The following is an 18884-nucleotide window of genomic DNA, read 5'->3' as shown; positions in this document are numbered from 1 at the left end:
CGTACGTGAATCGATGTGAAGAGGATGAAAGCCCCACGCTCGATGGACCCCTTGGATACATCCTAGCTTCCCGTGTAAAAGTTGCGGAACTAGTGTGGGCAAAGAAGCAAGAAGAAGGGAGCGGGAGATGGGTGGCTTCGGTGAGAGGTTGCTCTGCCAAGGCGGTTGTGAGTGAGGCTGCTTTTTTGATCAGGGGAAATACACGTTCGCATGAACTCATGCAACAGAGCGCGATGTGGTAGCCAGAGCTATGGTAAAGGATTCATCCGCGTAGTAACAGATGGTTCGATGAAAGTAAAAAGGACTGCGCCTCTCCACCGCGCCATGTAACAGCGTTGCAACCCAAGAGAAAACAGGGTTTCTTTCTCATCCCGTTACTATACGGAGAGGCGTAATAATCGACATGTCGGCGGGGACGCAGTGGATGAAGTGACGACCCCCATGAAGCCGCAGCGACTTTTTTTCTTCTCGTGTGGTGGGGTGATTGATAAGTTCATTATCTGATCTGATTGACAAGGATCAATGAAATCTCCACAAGAGCTTGCCATGGCGTCACACCAACAAGCCACTGAATTTCTTGAGTCATCTGTACCTCAAAGTGTCTGAAACCGCCGTGGCTAGCTCTAATATGAATTAAGTATGTCGGGCTCTATGCTAAACGTGAATACAGAGCGAAAATGCCTCATAAATGCACGCAATGCATCATAGCTTACTATCCACCCATCTCGGAGCCCTCTTCTCCACAAAGGCCTGCACGCCTTCGTGGAAATTGTGTCCATCAGCCATGATCTTGTCCCACGTCTGGCGGTGCACCCGGACTGCATTCTCAGCACTCCCATGCTCCCAGCCAGCAAGGATACCTGCGCGAGACACAATAACACTATCAGGGCTATTCTTGATAATGAGGGCAGCATACTCCAGCGCCTTTTTGACCACTGGTCGCTCCAGCACATCGCTGTCTGCTGGGGCGTCTTCAGTGATAGCGTTGAGAAAGCCAAACTCGCGCGCCTCTGCAGCACTGATGCTCCGCCCTGTTAGAGCCATCTCAGTGGCGCGCGGGCGGCCAATTGTCCTTGCCAGTCTTGGTAGAGAGCCTGCATTAGCAACGACACCAATCTTAGCCTCAGGGAGAGCAAAAGTGGCGCTCTTCGCAGCGACAATGAGGTCCAGGTTGGCGATGATCTCGAAACCGCCTCCCATCGCGAGACCGTTTACAGCGGCAATGATGGGTTTCTTTCCGCTCCTACGCGAAAGGCCGCCGAATCCCGTCGTGGGTGGGTCCATGGGTCTCTTCTCGGGAATTCCGTCTCTTTTGCGCTGATTGATCTGGTTCCATTCCTTGAGGTCCATGCCAGCGCAGAATGCACGCCCAGCGCCTGTCACGATGGCGCAGCGCAGTGAGGGCTCGTCGTCGTACCACTCCCAGAGAGCTTCGAGCTCATATTCTGCGTCGCTGGTCATTGCATTGAGGGCTTTGGGTCGGTTGAAGACCACGAGCATAACGTGTTGTGCTGGGAATGAGACGAGGCCATAGCTTTGGGCTGGTGGTTGACGATTGAACGTGTGTTGCGCCATGGTGGTCGATTTGCTGAAGGATGGTGGGTGGAATGGTGTATGCTTCGGTGAGTGTGCGTTTATGTGCTGCACTCGGTGATAAATCAGGCCGGCAGGGTTTATCTGATGAAGCCGAGGATGCTCAATGGCCAGCACCTCTTGATGAATCTGTTCCGATCAGATAAAAAAGATTGGTGCAGTGTGACCCAAGCCGGCGTTAGAGTTTCAGAAGGGTTCAGTTGAAAATACCCCTGTTCCTCGATCTCCGACACGCCCACGCCCACGCCCCCCTCCAGCGCATGGCATGGCACCTGGTCGTTTTGGCGTGGAGCTACGGAATGAACCGTTTGAGAATCTAATCAATCACATCTGATAATTCAGGGCGAACATGCATCACATGCTGCATTCTAGGGATTTCTTTTTCATGATCGTGAATGCTAATGTAGCACCGAGATCGGGTGCTTGAGCAGAATTTTCATGGGAGCTATGACAGTTCCAAGAGCTTGGGAGATGATCACTGCCTGCCCTGGAATGATGAGAGCTGGGCGAAGGGGATTCATTCTGCCTAGCCCATTGCTTGCAAAGACTTGCAACAGAATACTTGCAACGACTGAAAAACACCATGGAAACGTGAATCTCACTGACTTGGCAATGGTTTGTGTGTTTCCTTTTTCCACTCATGCCAAAATGTGGCTTTCTTGGCTGACAAGCATGTCCCGGTGCTATCGGTAGTTGAGCAAGCCAGCCTCTATTTCCCCTCCGAACCGAGTCCGCGCCTTTCCCGTGTCGAAAAGCAATGTCATCGACTTCACCCACGATTTAATGGTCCCCGTGATTGGGCATGAACAATGAGCGATATATGCATCGAGGCCCTAGATAAATTCTTGAGTCAGCGGCTGAAAACATGCGTGAGAATGTGATGCGCTGCGAAAGCTGAGGGCAGGCTGGCCAAGCAAGCGCTTTCGCGATTGTAACAAGCCCTGTACAAGAGAGTATTTTGGTTGCTTCCTTACGCATGGGCTTGTGTTTGCAGAGTCATGTTTGCTTCAATATTTGCCATTCACTTCCTTGCTACGTTGCGAAGGCTTGCACGACGGTCGAATTGATCGTGGGATGGCAGTGGGCGAAGACCTACATTTGTGCGGGGGTCGGCGACAGCGCTGAAAGAAGGCCGCCGTTTGCGCGATCGAGTGATTCGCGCAGAATACCTCCTCTATGATCGCTTCCAAGGACTGAAGTGTCAACTTACTTCTACTTTTGTTCGCGTGGGGGCTTGATGGAGGCGTTTGCTTTTCCGTCACGTACGTTGCGTTTATACGCGACCGAGAATGTCAACTCCAGGTGCTGCGTGACCACGGCTTCGTAGATATTCCATTCGAGCGACGGTTCTACCACACAGCCTCACGTCACAATGAACAATTCACCTGAGTTCTGATTTCACCAGTTGGATTGGGCTTTCCAGCTTGCGAAGCCATGTATCGTAGCCTACTCCGTGGCGCATGCAAAGTAAACCACTGGAAGGAAACCTCAGTATTAGCTCAACTGTATTAACACCACACCAAATGATTTGCCACTCTGCTTCGCTCAGTCGTATAAACATGGTAACTCATTTCAATGCCAATTTTACATTCACATCCATGGCCAACCAGTCGTCGCATCGGTATAATTGAAACGTCTTGTGTTCAGCATACGCATCGCCAGACTCCCACCCTAAGCCACAAAGTGATGCTCTAGCTTCAAGCCATCTGTCGCTGGGTATTCGCAATTCGCAGGATATGTCGATCTAATCTAATCTGATTGATGGCAAAAACTGATTGATTAGAGCTCGGCAAGCCGTGTTTCGTGGTGGTGTAGCGAAAGTCGGTGGCGTGAATGTCATCCCGGGACCACCAAGACCGAGCCAAGCTCATGCAACCTCCACTATTATGATTTTCGTAGCATCTGCGGCGATTCGAAGCGCATCAAGCGAATAAGTTCTCACGATCGAGAGGTGACAAGAACTCAACGTAGATAATCCCTTTCATCATCATTCTATAGGGTAGAGCTTGCAGACAACTCGATACTTCACGAGCTTCACCAACACGAGACGAAATTTCTCGAGTGGGACTGAGCAAAAAACTCAGAACCCCACAAGAGCTTTCTTTCTAAATCTCCGCGCCTCAAATTAGCGCACATCCCATCCACTTGGCCCCAAGTAGTGTCTTTAGTGGCATGATTCCACTGCAAAGCTCGCAGGGACTGCGGATAATCGGCACAGACCGGATACAACACGACGTATTCGACCAGGGGGACAAAGCTTCCAAGCTTTACAAGACAGACTCCCCTGCCCTGTCTGCTTCCCTCGGCTTGTCCACTTCACGGTACGGTACGGTACTCCGTACACATCGGAATATTCGCCGTCTCAAGGAAAGATGGAATACATCTTATCTAATCTGATTGGGCCAAGACCCTTCAACACCGAGATCGGGGTATAAATAAAATCTGGAGAGAAAAAAGAACAAGTTCAGTAGTCACAAGCCAACAACCAACAATCATGTCTTCAGAACCATTCCAACAAAAGTCGCCAATCAAGATCAGGCTTCCTCTGCCTTATCTGTCCACTTACTATCTCGAGCGCACTGCTGAGAATAAGCAGTCGTATCGTCTGCGCAAGGACGACTCCGTCACAGAGGGCAAGCCGTTCCCCAAGGCTCTCCATGCAGATGATCTAGTTTTCTCCAAGATTCCCGCTGTGGAATCTGATAAGATCCCTGATTCTGATAATCGCGAGTATGCTCGTGCTAGAAGAAGCCCTGTTTGGTCGTTGAGCTGGGAGAAGCAGACTCCTACGCTTGCGCAGACGTGGATGTTCCTCTACACTTTCTTCACATATCACTTTGATGTAGAGCAATTCCGCCTTCGTCTTGAGGGCGCCGGCGCTGAGGATCTGGCCAAGGAGCTGGTCCTCTCCATGATAGCCATCAACATGCCTCCTCCTCCCAAGGGCGTTGAGCCCGCGCCCAGCACTGGTGTTGAGGTTCTTGTTCTTCGCAGCGCGTTCTGGCAGGGATGTGCCTCTCCATTGGGCCAACAGCCCATCTGGCTTCCTACCTGGAACTCCGCCAACGTGGTGCCTCATCTGGAGTACGTGATGACGCCCACCTCTGAGTCCACTCTCCTGCGTCACCCGCGCCGAACACCCAAGCCTGCTGCCGGTAGTTACATCTACAGCCGGTACATCCCATCTCTTGATGAGCACTTCAACCTCGTCGCTCTCGACTACGAGAACCCTGAGCACTTGGGTCTCTTCAACACGTGGCAGAACGACCCCCGTGTCGCTGCTGGATGGATGGAGACAGGTACTCTAGATGAGCATCGCACATATCTCAAGAACATCCACGATGACCCTCACCAGTTCGCTGTTCTGGGCTACTTCAATGATACACCTTTCGCCTACTTTGAGCTGTACTGGGCCAAGGAGGACAAGATGGGTCAACACTACGCCTGTCTTGACTTTGACCGTGGCCGACACTCACTCGTCGGCAACGACAAGTTCCGCGGACAGTATCGCGTTATGGCATGGTGGCCCAGTGTGATGCACTACGAGTTCCTCGATGACCACCGCACTGAGAACGTTGTCGGCGAGCCTCGTCTCTCCAGCGAGAACGTTCTCAAGTATGAGATGATCTTTGGTCTTCACCAGGACAAGTGGATGGACCTGCCTCACAAGCGATCCAACCTTGTCAAGATCTCTCGTGAGCGCTTCTTCCAGATCTGTCCCTTCAACCAGGGCAAGCCTCGTGTCGCTGGCACGACCTTTGGCTTTGAGCCCAAGCTGTAAATAAATGGGAAGATATCTTTAAAAGTTGGTGGATTGGAAATTTGATAGCTATTGGACAGTAAATAATGCTAGCGACTCGTTTATCATCAGTCAGTTTTTGTAAGCACTGTTATTCATTCTTCCAACCTCTTGGCGACGGACTGTGACGTTTGGGCATGAGTGAAGCAACAGTTCGCAATTCACAATTCACGCACCAACGGGAATAACTCTGCCAAGATAACGGCCAAGTGATGATCCGATCTTACCGATCAGGAATCCTTTGACACGCTGCCAAGGCGCAACGGCATTGCCGATCCTGTTGATCAACTTCAATTACATGCAGAGGTTGCGATTGAAGATCAACGTTCTACAGTGAGGTATCTTACAGTTTGCCGCTTCTACCAGCCGCAAACTCTGGATATAGCAATTCCATTGTACGGTAATTAAGTCAGCGGGCGATGCAGCTTGAATGAGCTTCGGAACATTGGTCGGCTGTTGTTCACTTCCGGAAATGTCATGAATTACCCTCTCGTGACACGGAGCTAGCGTGGGGGACTCTTTTCTTCGTTACGGCTGCCGTCTTTTTTTACGCAAATGAGCTCCGAAAACTGGACGAAATTGCGCCGCTTGCAGCCGTCATTTAAGCTTGTTTAAGCGGCAGATAAACTGCGTCGAGGCTTGCAGCAACGAGATCGCGTGCCTCGCCCAAACTTTCTTTCTCACCAAAGCACAAGCAGTTGGCCGAGCAAGGAAGCCCATTCCTAGCTTCAGGGGTCCGGTCTCACGACCTTCAGTGGAGTGACTCTTCTCCCACAACCCGCGGCTCAAGCGGTTGAGGCACCCGACCCCTGGAGGACTTGACCCCTTGTGGCGTTTGGTCCGCTGGTTGTGAGGCCAGAATCAAGCCTCGTTATGCAGTCTTGGCCATAAAAGGGCATGGTCTGTAGGGCTACTGATGATGAGCAATGGAGCTGTATTTGCCAAGAGGAAGTTATTGATGATTGCCAAGAGAGAAAAATGGGCTTTTTACGGCGAGCTTCCGATGGGTTTTTAGTTTGCCAAGCATGGAACGTCGACAGCTGATGCAGGGTTTTTTTTTAACGACGTCTTGTAGTGCTCCGACGTGTTGGTTGAACATGACAAAAGACGCCTGATGGGAATCCTTGTATTATGGTGCCAAGATCACGCAGTTGGTTGGCTCTAAGTAATACAATCCCACGCCAGAGGCAAAAGCTGAAGAAAGTAGTGGGATGCGAAATGGGGAGGTTCCGCTGTAAAAGCGGAGGTTACAGTGAGGCCTCAGCAACTCCCAGCGAACCCTGTCTTCTCTGTACAAAGCGATGCTCCAAAGTGCATCAAGATTGAATCAAGATCCCACAATACGATAAATACAACACGGATCAAGCCCAACAAAAGGAATTTCACCGATGAAGCACAAACTTTGATTCGATCTAATCGATCAATCAGATTAGATAATGGAAATCTCTGCTTGACGCCCTCCGAATTGAACCCCCCACTTACAAACCCGGTAACTCGTGCGTTCCAGGCCTGTGCTAACGACAAAGTGGCTGCAGCCGCTGGATCCCTCGCGTTCCGAGAATCTCCAGTCTGTCTCTCTCTCTCTCTCTCTGTCTTTTGGTTCCCAATCCCCAATGTCCTTAAACGAGCCCGATCTCGGTGGATTTGGCCACCTGAGAGACCTGATCTTATCTGATGGAAAGTGGATTGCGTCTAATATCCTTCGCAGTCTAGCCAAAAGCACCCTTGCTCTAGACAAATGCTTTAAAATTTTCCCTGTCAATCTAAACTTATAACCGTGTGCTTTTCCCTCCCATGATCTGCTGAGCCTCTCTTCTTCCTTGTCTTCCCAAAGCTTAAGCTTAAATTTTATCCTCCTAAAGACAAGATCACCATGGGAGCTCTCGACAAGATCCTTGGGCGCAAGGGCAATGAGGGTGATGCCGCTGAGGCACCCGTCACTGTCACTGCTGCCATGAACGAAAAGGATCAGGAGGCTGGCAAATATCCTGATGAGACTGGTAGCGCCAGCGATGCTGTTACCGAGAACGCGCAGCATGGTGTCAAGACCGTTGAGGCCACAACTCTGGCCTGGAGCAAGAAGGCTCTTGCTGGTGTCTTCATCTTGTATGTTTATGTCTTGTCGCAATTGAGGTCGTGTACTAACAGCCTCGTAGCATGTGGTTGATCTACCTCACCAACGGTTTCCAGAGTCAGATCAATTACACTCTTGTTCCCTACGCCAGCAGTGAGTGGGAGTCTCACTCTCTCATTCCCGTCATTGGCATCGTCGCCAACTGCATGACTGCTGCTGTCTACATTCCCCTGTCCAAGATCCTCGATATCTGGGGTCGTGCTGAAGGCTTCCTCCTCATGGTCATTTTTGCTACCGTTGGTATGATCATGATGGCTGCTAGCCGAAACCTCGCCACCTACTGTGCCGCCGTCGTAAGTCATTGTCCAGTCTCTAGCAATAACACACGCATTTACTAACGCCTCCAAGGTCTTTTGGCAGGTTGGCTGGTCCGGTCTTACCTACAGCATCGACGTTATCACGGCCGATTCCACACAACTCAAGAACCGAGGTCTTGCATACGCCTTCACCTCTTCTCCTTACATGATCACTGCCTTCGCTGGTCCCAAGTCTGCCGAGGCCTTCCTCCGAAACGGTGATCAGTGGCGATGGGGCTTTGGAACATTCTCCATTGTCCTCCCCGTCGTCGCCATCCCCATGTACATTCTCCTGAAGTACAACCTTCAGAAGGCCAAGAAGCAGGGTCTCCTTGTCAGCGAGTCTAGCGGTCGATCTTTCTTGGAGAACATCAAGTGGGGACTCATTGAGTTCGATGCTGCTGGCGCTTTCTTGTTCGCTGCTGGCCTTGTCATCTTTCTCCTTCCCTTCTCCATCGCTAGCAGCGCCCCCAAGGGCTGGGACACTCCCTACATCATTGCGATGATCATCCTGGGCGTTGTTCTTTTGGCAATCTTCGGTGCTTACGAGCGCTTCGTTGCCCCCAAGCCCTTCCTTCGCTTCGAGCTTCTTACCAGCCGCACCGTTATCGGTGTCTGCCTTTTGGACTTCATCTACATGATCGCCTACTACTGCTGGAACAGCTACTTCACCTCGTTCCTTCAGGTTGTCAACAACCTTTCCCCCTCCAGCGCTGGTTATGTCAGCAACACCTTTGAGATCGTCTCTGGTGTCCTCCTCTTCATCGTCGGTTATGCCATGCACAAGACTGGTCGCTTTAAGTGGATTTTGTGCGTCGGTATTCCTCTGTACATGTTCGCTCAGGGTCTCATGATCTACTTCCGTCGCCCTGGTCAGTCCATTGGCTACCTCGTCATGTGTGAGGTCTTCATCTCCATTGCTGGCGCTACCTTCATTCTTTGCATGCAAGTCGGTATCCTCGCTGCCGTCGAGCATCAGTATGTTGCTACTGCCCTGGCTACCCTCAGCGTCACTGGCAACATTGGATCTGCTGTCGGCAACACTATCTCTGCCACTATCTGGACCAACACCTTCTACAAGAAGCTCGCCGAGTATCTTCCTGAGTCTGCCCAGGCTGATATCGACGCCATCTACGAGTCCCTCGACTCTCAGCTCATCTATGAGCCTGGAAGCCCCGAGCGTCTTGCTATCCAGAAGGCTTACGGTTATGGCCAGGCTCGCATGCTTGCTGCCGGAACCGGTATCATGGCTGTCGCTCTTATCTCGCTGTTCTTGATCAAGAACTACGATCTCAGGAAGATCAAGCAGACCAAGGGTACTGTCTTCTAAGAGACTGGACTGTCTTGGATTATACGGTCAGATTGATCTCAAACAAAATTATGGTGGAAGAGTAATGTTATATGATGTTATATACCTAGTACCTAGCAGACAATCGTAATAAATGATGGGGGCATTGTGGCCCCGGCGGTATGGCATTATATGCCTTGTTATTTGACTTTCAATGTCCAGCAGTCTGTGATAGTTGCTCGTGATCTTGTCTCGGCCGCTAGACTTATCATCGGGTCGCCAGATTGATATCCAGTTCATCGTATGAAGCATGTTGACGCGTGCTTTGGAGACAAACTTGTCGCGGGGACACTGTTTGGCATCTCACAACAGCCAAAGTATTTGCATCCTATAGGATAAAGCATTTGCAGTTATTGAATCATGTTCTTCTGCTGCCTCGCGATGGTGATATCTGACTGGGGGCTCTCGATTGAAGTGTTCATTTGTTAGACCAGCACTATACACATTCCGATCCAACAGCATTGGCGATGAGGAGATAATACGATGTGCGCACTTGCATGCGCTAGCTCAAATTTAAGTCTATCAATTCTATCTTCAATTATATTTAAATCTTGCCAAGAATGAACTGCATGAGTCCCTGCTGAAGACCCGTCACCGCAACACTTCCGTGATCCTCGCCCTCAAACTCACGCGTCCAGATTTTCTTGACACTCGGGCAACCCTTCAATCGAGACACCAAAGCTGTTGCACTTGGTTTCATTTTATCGTCTTCCGCACAGTTCTGTCTCTTGTACCACTTTTCATCATCATCGTCAGGCTCCCTCACCAACTCTGACTTGCCGGTACCCCATGTAAGAGCCAGCGAAAATGGAGGGTCGACGGGCTTGTCGCGTGCAAGAAAAGCAGTCTCACGCTCGCGAATCAAAAAGTCCTTGTTCCACCAAATGACAGGACTGGCAGCGATATAAGTGTTGAAGAGCTCTGGTTGAGTGAACATTGTGTTGAGGGTGAAGATGCCACCGTATGAATGGCCAAAGAGAGCCTTGCGACCGGTGTGAAGATTAGCCTTAGGAAAGAGCTTATCCTCCACATATGGCATAACATCGGCCTTGATCCAATCAAGGAATTCATTGGCCTCGCCGAATGAGATGTCGGTACGAGGCTTGCCATATCTGTCGAGCGGCATGTCATACTCATCGGCTGGTGGTGTAAGATCTGGGCCACGACGGAAGTCATAGACATATTTACTGGGCGGGTATCCAATGCCCACCACCACAGTCCTTGTGCTGTTCAAGTATTCCAATCGACGGGAAACATCAACAGCTGTAAAGAAATAGGCATTGCCATCGACAAGGTAGCTGCGTGGTAATTAGGTACTGGTATTCTGGGGGGATGGTGAAGGTTTACTCACACCAGATTGACCACTTCGTTTTCAGAAGCAACGCGATCTTCACCCCAGCACAAAGGCCATGCTACTTGCACAAGATAATCTCCTCTCTTTGTCTTGGCAAGCCACTCGAGAGTATTAGGGACACGAGCGTGTCCATGGCTATGATCGGCAGTCATTGTTTTGTTGCGAATGTGAACAAGACTCCTTGGTGTTGATAATGACAATAGTGGGCGGGCGCGAGTGAGACGACGCAGCATGACATGCAGCGACAGCAGACTAAGGTGAGACGAGTCAATGACTGGACTGGACTCAAGATCTGATAAACAGAGAAAAAGATCTGATAAAAACCGCGCATTTACTATGGGTCCTTTATGGCGTCAGTGCGACAGCGGTATCGGATCAGGGCTTCGGGCGGTTATGTTCGGCAGAACCCACTGTCACTTTACCATTTGACACGAAGAAATGCAACGTTGTCGGCATCTACGTGATAGTTCTTCTATGGCTGATATTGTCATAGCGTGATGCGCAATGGTAAAGCGATGGTACCGCCGTTGCCAATCCTCTGCCAGGCTGACCTCGTAAGTGACGCGCGCCAACTCACCGACGGAAGCACGCTGGCTCTCAACCATCGGGAAAATTGTAGAAAAGAAGGAATGATTCCGGATATGTTAGACTATTCAGTTATCTATATAGATACCACGTTGGACGTAGCCTTGCCTTCCATATGATGAGCAATACCTTCTGATGCCAGTCACGGCGAGGACATAACCGTTCCTCTTCACTATCCACGTCTAAATCACCTTTGTGACAACTGGCTGGTCACACATCGAGCGTTCGACAAAGAATAAGTCCAGAGATCCTTGATTTAGTAGAACAAGACAGGCAAGGCTCAGGGAGGAGTCGCAAACTTGCGTTCTGGCCGGGTGAGAAGAACAGTGCTTCGAATTGTGATGCTGTTCATGCTTAGTTCTACAAAACTTAGCCTAATAACTTCATTAATTAATTATGAGTTGACTTTTATACTGGGAAGATAATTCATGAATGTTTGGACATGTCGCAGGTTTGCTCCTGAAGTTCTCTCCGGTTACATCAAGCTGTCTCTCCGCAGGGACTAGGGACGGAACTTTCAAGCCGAAAGCATGAGCAAACTGCCATCAAGTCAATCAACCGGAGCTGTTTTGACGTGACGATTGGGGAATATTGAAACCTCGGGCTTGCTGCAGCCCTATGAAACGGGCCCGTAGGATCATCTCAGTACTGGTGTAACCCACCACCGATACCCCCTGACACTTTCAATGGGACTACATGCATTCATATGCAAGATGAAGGGTCTTAGTCTGAGGAGTGGTCTGTTTGGGTGTGCTATAAGTCCCACAGACGGGTATGGATGGTAGCAGTGTGATGGATCGAAGCCTGCTCGATACGCCGACTAGGCTGCGTCGGCCTGAGCAGTAAAGTTGCCATCGTAAGAGGTATTGCTCGAAAAGGAGATCCTCTTGATATTATTTAATGGTATTGGAGACGATGCATTCCCCCGTGTGAGAAGGACCCGTACAATGCATGCGATGAATCGTGGATGCACCTGCATGAAGCCCAGTTTCATCACGTCGCGACCCGGGAAGATCAAGGACCTCTCCCGTGATCCCATTGGGAAATATCCGTAAGGGTTCTGATATTATATCTCGCATCAATGGATGCAGATTGCGCCCATCCGCTGCGGGTGCCGCATCGGTCCATAACCCATTCGAGTGCTACTAGTACAACGAGTACACCACAATAGGACGTTCTCTTTCCTCCAGAGATGAGGAGTCGTGAGACTTCAGAATACTATACGTATCGCATGTATATTACGATGGCCGAAAGTCTGAGCCCATGCAAAGCGGAGGGAGACTGGCGTACTGGTGCAACAGGATGAAGTCAATCTCGACCGTCGCTACATGGGTGCCATTGCATTACGACCACGACAAGCCTAAAGAACTATGATGAGCAACCACGAGCATCGAACACCTTTTGCCTCAGCTTAGAATTCAAGAAGTTTGTCATTTCAAGCTTTTGGGCCATCAAACCTCTGCTCTCGGTGATTGGTTCACGCAGCATACTTTGACACTGTAATCATTACAAGCTACAACATTCTGGGTTTCGCTCAGGCTCAAGAACCTCTTTTATAGGTCACTTAGCCTCTTACAGATGAGTGACACGTCAAATGCGTTATTCGCTGCATATGCGACACCTAATTGTTGAACAAGTCTGAGTCGATCGCGAAGCAATGGAGATGCTGGGGGTCATCATCATAATTGCGGGCACAGTCCCCAACTAAAAACCCTTGGTGAGATGGCCGAGTTGGTTATGGCGCCAGGTTAAGGTTAACCTTAACACCAATTTCCTGGTGGAGCAATCCTCCTGGGTTCGAGTCCCAGTCTCATCAATCTCTTTTGCTCTTTGCAGCAGATGATATTCCTTTTGCCAGTCAATGAGGTGGTTATTTCATGCTGTGGTGTTGGTGGCACAATCAAACTTTGTAGTGGTTACCCGAGCCGAGCCGAGGCGGGGGGACGTCCCAAACTTTGGATGGCATCGGTACTGGAGTTACAGGGCAGCTAGCGACGTGGGCCCCCTGAAGGCCCTGTAAATTGCACGGAACAGGTCGTTCGTTTTTTCTTCTTCTTTTTTCTTATTTTTATTTTTTTATTTTTTTTAGTCACTACCAGCATCATTACCATATGCCGCACTGCGAATAGCCCAAGATAGTTAATTGCCCGATATCAATGAGTCACGTGGAGAGTTGAGGGGAGTCTGTTAATTTGATCATGTTTGTTTATAAGAAACAGACTCATTTCAGAGTCATCAAGATGGTCTATCTAAGAAGCTGTCCTGAGACAATGTTTTAAAGTTTGTACATAGTAATGAGATCTTATCCAATTCCGTCTTCGTGGCATTTACACTCTTTATGTAATGGCATCCGTCTACAGGCGACGGTGGTGGCGGCGTTGTCGCATAGACCTCTTGCACTTGGAAGGCCTCTTGGTAGCGACGGGAGTGCTGATGGGGGTAGTAGGGACAGGGACAGTGCCGTTGCTGGGAACAACAGGGTTAGCAACGTCGTCTCCACCGCCGAGGATCTTGGAAGCGGCGTGCTCAGCAGCGACCATGATGATGGCCTGGGTGTTGCCAGTAGGAAGATCAGGGTGGATTGAACCGTCAACGACGAACAGGTTCTCAGTGCCCCAGACCTTGGTATCAGTATCGACAACGCTAGAACCATCGTTCTCAGCGCCCATGACGGCAGAGCCGACAAAGTGAGAGCCGCTGACGTACTCGGCCATGAGGCTCTCGGCGGTAGCGTTGCTGGCGATGCTGAGGGTGCTGTTGGGCTTGGAGGCAAAGCTGATGAGCTTGTTCATGAAGCTCTTGACAGCCTCCTTATCGCCGGCAGTCTTGAGGTAAGGCTCGCCGACAAGCTTGGTAGCACCAGAGCTGGTGACGGTAAGGGCGCCGCTGGAGGTAGCACCGTGAGTGAGGTAGACCTTGATCTTGACGGCATCATCACCAGCCGCGGCGCAAGTACCCTGGACGTATCGCTCAATACCATCGGAGCCCTTAACAGTATCCCAGAAGATGAAGCGCTGGCCAGACTGGGCAAGCAAACCGTCGCCCTGGGCGAAGAGATCAATGTTGGTCTGGCTAGGCTTGGTGAAGTCGGTCTCGCTGAGAGCTGACATGGGCTGCTTGGTCTTCATCTTGACAGTGAAGATAGGGTGGTCCTTGAGGTTCTCTCCGACGGGGAGGTTGAGCCACTGATCTTTGGCGGGCATCGTGAGGCGCTGGCTTCCGCTAGCAACGGCCTCAATCTGCTCAGCAGGACCAATGCCAGAGTTGACGAGAAGGCGGGGGGTGGCGAGAGCACCGGCGGCAAGGATGACGGCACCGTTGGTCTTGAGGTTGATGATTTGACGGGTTGAAGGACCAGACTGGACCTCAATACCAGTAACGGTCTTGCCCTCGCGAATGACACGAAGGACCTTGGTGTTGAGCTGGAGCTTGAAGTTGTTGTTGGCCTGAGCAAGAGGGAGGTAATCACGAACGGGACCGGCACGGAGACCGTCGTTGACCATCAGAGGAGGGTGAGTGAAGACAGCCTGCTTCTTGCCGGGCTCCTTGATGGCATCAACCTCGGTGAAGCCGTTGCCGGAGAAGAACTTGGACAGAACGTTCCATGCACCCTGGTCAACTCGCTTGCCGTCCTTTGTAGGGCTGGTGGTACCGGGAGTGCGCTCGTAGAGCTTGTTAGCAGAGCTCTGAACATCCTGCCACTTCCAGCCAGTAGGCCACTTGTCGTCAAAGTCAGCAGGCTGAGGGCGGACAAACATCATGGCGTTGATGACACTTGAACCACCGAGAATGCAACCAGCCATGCTGGCAGTGTCAGTGCAGTAGGCAGAAGTGTCTTTGGCGGTGGTGAGGTAGTAGGCCATGGATGGAACATCATACTGAGTGACGGTATCGTTCCAGTCCATGGTAGAGCGGCCACCAGATTCGTAGAAAGAGGCCTTGCCCTGCTCAAGAAGAAGAACAGACTTCTTGGACTCGACGAGACGCTCAGCGACAATGAGACCGGCAGTACCACCACCAACAACGATGTAGTCGTAGGTAGCGTTGGAGACGATGGTGGTGAAGTTGCCAGGGTTGGCACCAGTGTTGCCTCCGGGGCTGGTACCAGGAGTAGTGGCGTCGGAAGCAAGCTTGGCCCAGGTCTCGAAGTCGGCGGACTGGGCAGCGGCAGTGTCAAGAGAGAAGCCACCGAAACCAGCGCCGTGGTAGTTGAGAGCACCAGCAGAGTCAGTGGGGTCGTCGAGAGCGGTGGTGCTCATAGCGAAACCGAGAACGGCGTTGGTATCAGCAGCCTTGAAGGTGGTACCATCGGTCTTGATGCAGCCCTCGCAAAGGAAAGTGAAGGTGAAAGAGTCAGCTCCGACCTTGGTGCCCTTCTCGATGGGCTTGATGGAGACGGTGTCATCGTCGAGAACAGCAGGGTTGGTGTATCCATCAGCCTGGCGAACTGAGGTAAGAACCTTGCCATCGTTGGGCCAAGCAACAACGAGAAGCTTCTTGGTCATGGTAGATCCCATACCAACGGATCCATAACCCTCAGAGATGGGAACGGTCATCTGACCGATGAAGTCGGTGCTGGGGTTCTTGGGCAGAGCAATACCGAAGGTGAACTTGCTGCTCTTGTCGGTGAATTGCTGGAAGGTAATTCCTGTATCGGCATCCTTGTACTCGACAGATTCTGCCGAGACGGCCTGGTACATCAGCGCCGCTGATGAAAGGAGTGTTGAGAAACGCATGTTGGCAGTGTTTCAAGAATGAATGCTATGTATCGAAGGATCGTCGGGAAAGAATGTACGAATAATAAAATGAAGCTACAAACAAAGAAACGAATGGACAATGTTGGCAGCCAGTGCCTGTAAAGAACGAAAATACGAAAAAGAAAGATAGACCAAACAAGATGGAATGATCAAACCCATATCGAAGGTGAGATCTCAGTCTATTATATATAGATCTCCCTCCAAGTGCCGGCGCCGGGTACGGAAATTCGCTTCCGAGTGCTCGGGACAGGTTTTGCAAACAAGAGAGACAGCATTGGTGGCTTAATTGTTGCACGGCCAATATTCGCTTTCATTGTGGATGAGGGCATTGCATTCGCCGAGTGTGGAGTTCGGCGAAGACAGCATCAGGTGAGGTAATGCTATGCTGTTTGAGATATCCAAGACCTCAAGTTGTAATGCTTCTTGTCCTTTCTCTTATTGGCTGTGGATCTGGTTTCAGGTCGCGGGACAGATCCCCTAACAAGGTAACAGAGCCACGGTGGGCCCGAGTCTATATATTTGAAACGGCCTTTATCGTCCACGCTTGTGAGAAACCGTTTCATTTCAGTCGTTTTTAGCCTTAAATTTTGTTTAATTTAGCTAGGATTGACGCGTCTATTGGTGTAGCTGAGGAGAACTACATGGGTAGAGTGTAGATGACTCGTAACGAAACGGGTAGCGAAACGACTCTGCCTCATTTAGACAACAGATAACTCTATGCAAGGGTTGACATCTCCACCTGTCAAACTTTACAATTCTTCCACTGCCCACTTCCCGTTCTCTTAAACTCTTATCCGAACCATTACCTTATGTCTTGGGTTCGCTCTTCACCAGCAGCAATCCATTCCCTAGCCTTTGCCTCATCTCGCGGCTTGAATCCAACCTTGAAAGGCTTGGGGTCCGTTGTCAGCGAAGTAGGGTTGGCGTTGCATTCGATGCAGTCCATGACGGGGAAGTCCTTCTTGTCCTTGGGAGGCAGAATCTCGAAAGCGGTGATAAGACGGATGAAAGCTGTGTAAAGCTCGCGATTCGCAAGGTGAGAGCCCGCGCACATTCGTGATCCAGCACCATAAGCGTAGTGAGGCGTTCCAACCTCCTTGTCGTCGATATATCGCTCAGGTTTGAACTCATAAGGATTCGCGAATCGTGATTCATCATAGTCTGCGGCGTAGGCGTTCTAAATCTCCGATCAGCTGCATGTTCCATTACCATATGCACAAGGCTGTCTCACCATGAAAAACTTGGTTCCTGCAGGGATCACGGCACCCTGGTAGGGGATATCCTTGATGCTTTCCCGAGGGAGGCAGATGGGAATAACTGTCCAGAATCGCAAGATCTCCTTGACAAGGGCTGTGACGTAGGGAACCTTCTCTTCAACAAGGCATCGCTCCCAGGCTTCACCGTTGGGGTAGACTTTGTAGATCTCCTTCAGGGCCTTGGCTTGAATCTTCTGACCGTGCTCGGTTGCGAGGTATGCGATGCCCATGATCACGTTACCTGGAACTGTGTCTAGACCCGCAGAAACCATAGTGAGGCAGATAGACTTGATCTCGGCTGTTGAATCGTTAGCAGAATTGTTTTTATAAGACGCGTCTTACTCACCGTCGTTCAACTTGGCGGTAGGGTCCTTCAGAATGTTTCCAGTGATGCAAGGCTTGTCTGTGCCGTTGTCGATTCTACTCTTCAGGTTCGCCAGAAGATCAGACAAATACTTGTCACGTCGGACTCTAAATTCCTCTGCCGATGAATTTTGCGCTCCCCAAAGTCGAAGCAGTGGAACGTAATCCTGCCAGTTGTTGCTAGTCGACCTAAAGTTGGAAATCTCGCGCTCAACATAGGTGATTTCGTGGAGAAGCTCAGAGTTGACATCGCCGTCAATGCGGAAGCCGTAGTTCAAAGTCAAAGAGGTGTTGAGCGCAAATCGAGCAAAGTATGGCGATGGGTCAAGGTCCTTGCTTCCATCCTTGCAATCATCAAGAAGTTCCTTGATGCTGACGAGAGATTCGAGATCGAGAATTGGCATGTAAGATTGAACGGCAGGGCGGTTGAGGGCAGTGGCGGCAGCCTTGCGACGGTTCTTGCAAGACTCATCCCATGGTGAAGTGCCGATGGTGAAACCTTGGGATGAAGAAACAACCGAGTGGAATGTGTGAAACATAGGGCGGGAGATGAGCGCAGACTGGTGAGTGATCCAGAAATGCTTCACAGCCTCATAAGAGTTGACATAGATGACTCGCTGCGATGGTCAGAATTGCATATCCAACGCATATCCAGAATGCGAGTAGCGGCATGAAGCCTTACCTGAGTTCCAAGTCGTGTCTGAAAGACGGGTCCGTACTTCTTGGCCCATTTCTGCGCAACTCTCGCATGGTCCGTTCCCAACTGAATCAAGTTTCCGAAAAGTGGTACACCAGGAATTTCAGGAATGCCCTTGATCTTTGGTTGATCAGTCGAATTGGCCAACTTGTACAACACGTACAAGCCGATAATAATAGCGAGGTAGATAACTTGATCGGACATGGTTGCTGATGAAAATCAAGTCCAAGCGGGGGAAAGATGGCTCTCTGTGTTGCAATGACATCGTAACCTGCAGTCCCGTCTGTAGGCCTTTTTATACGCAAGATGACCAACGTGACATGTTTCCCCTCAGTTGCACTGCTCGGGATCTGCAAAGAAACTCCAAGTCTTGATAACCGAATAAGCGGGGGAGCCGTGTGCCGAATCCCATCATGGCCTTTGTTAAGCAGGCCTCAATTGGGCTGCTTGAGTCGCACGCGGGAAGTTTGGGTTTGGCTTGATACTTATTGTCGGCTATTCAATCAAAGAGCCAAACCTGATGTGGGAATTTGAGGAGAAAAGGACTTATTGCTTCGGAAATATTGATCAATTGCTTGATATCAGTCGGAAATATTTCCGAGCCATCTAGAGAATCTTGCAAGGCCCACTAGTCCCCTCATGATGCGTCACTAGTGCATGATCTGACTAACTCGATTAGGAAACATTGTCTTTGAGCTCCAC

The 18884-nt window shown here is 50.5% G+C and overlaps 7 protein-coding genes and 1 non-coding gene across 8 annotated transcripts; 3 read left to right on the top strand and 5 right to left on the bottom strand.

The window, feature by feature from the left end:
* Positions 1–85: 85 nt before the first annotated feature.
* BKA55DRAFT_578816 (uncharacterized protein) lies at positions 86–587 on the bottom strand. Its single transcript, XM_046193766.1, has one exon. The coding sequence runs from the start codon at positions 546–548 to the stop codon at positions 378–380; it is 171 nt and encodes a 56-aa protein (XP_046045076.1). The 5' UTR covers positions 549–587; the 3' UTR covers positions 86–377.
* A 5-nt stretch (positions 588–592) lies between these two features.
* BKA55DRAFT_578815 (ClpP/crotonase-like domain-containing protein) lies at positions 593–1737 on the bottom strand. The gene has a single exon (XM_046193765.1). It carries the CDS (start codon positions 1573–1575, stop codon positions 703–705), a length of 873 nt encoding a protein of 290 aa, XP_046045075.1. The 5' UTR covers positions 1576–1737; the 3' UTR covers positions 593–702.
* Positions 1738–3884: 2147 nt separating this feature from the next.
* BKA55DRAFT_132836 (acyl-CoA N-acyltransferase) lies at positions 3885–5493 on the top strand. The gene has a single exon (XM_046184847.1). The coding sequence runs from the start codon at positions 4088–4090 to the stop codon at positions 5372–5374; it is 1287 nt and encodes a 428-aa protein (XP_046045074.1). The 5' UTR covers positions 3885–4087; the 3' UTR covers positions 5375–5493.
* Positions 5494–7265: 1772 nt separating this feature from the next.
* On the top strand, positions 7266–9152 carry BKA55DRAFT_521425 (major facilitator superfamily domain-containing protein; the record flags this gene model as incomplete). Its single annotated transcript, XM_046188511.1, has 3 exons — positions 7266–7498; positions 7549–7819; positions 7875–9152. The coding sequence occupies 3 exons, from the start codon at positions 7266–7268 to the stop codon at positions 9150–9152; spliced, it is 1782 nt and encodes a 593-aa protein (XP_046045073.1).
* A 562-nt stretch (positions 9153–9714) lies between these two features.
* BKA55DRAFT_521320 (Alpha/Beta hydrolase protein) lies at positions 9715–10676 on the bottom strand (the record flags this gene model as incomplete). The annotated part of the gene is made up of 2 exons (XM_046188503.1): positions 9715–10468; positions 10522–10676. The coding sequence occupies 2 exons, from the start codon at positions 10674–10676 to the stop codon at positions 9715–9717; spliced, it is 909 nt and encodes a 302-aa protein (XP_046045072.1).
* Positions 10677–12825: 2149 nt separating this feature from the next.
* BKA55DRAFT_t258 lies at positions 12826–12925 on the top strand. The gene has a single exon. It is a non-coding gene; the product is annotated as a tRNA-Leu (tRNA).
* Positions 12926–13199: 274 nt separating this feature from the next.
* On the bottom strand, positions 13200–15970 carry BKA55DRAFT_622837 (uncharacterized protein). The gene has a single exon (XM_046196789.1). The coding sequence runs from the start codon at positions 15843–15845 to the stop codon at positions 13464–13466; it is 2382 nt and encodes a 793-aa protein (XP_046045071.1). The 5' UTR covers positions 15846–15970; the 3' UTR covers positions 13200–13463.
* Positions 15971–16437: 467 nt separating this feature from the next.
* Positions 16438–18717, bottom strand: BKA55DRAFT_578801 (cytochrome P450). The gene is made up of 4 exons (XM_046193764.1): positions 18168–18717; positions 17469–18102; positions 17098–17420; positions 16438–17043 (listed from the first exon to the last, which is right to left on the bottom strand). The coding sequence occupies exons 1-4, from the start codon at positions 18384–18386 to the stop codon at positions 16669–16671; spliced, it is 1551 nt and encodes a 516-aa protein (XP_046045070.1). The 5' UTR covers positions 18387–18717; the 3' UTR covers positions 16438–16668.
* Between the last annotated feature and the right edge of the window lie 167 nt (positions 18718–18884).

Source organism: Fusarium redolens (genome assembly GCF_020744475.1).
Source record: "Fusarium redolens strain MPI-CAGE-AT-0023 chromosome Unknown BKA55scaffold_16, whole genome shotgun sequence".
NCBI lineage: Eukaryota > Fungi > Ascomycota > Sordariomycetes > Hypocreales > Nectriaceae > Fusarium > Fusarium redolens.
This window is presented reverse-complemented; position numbering and strand designations above follow the sequence as displayed.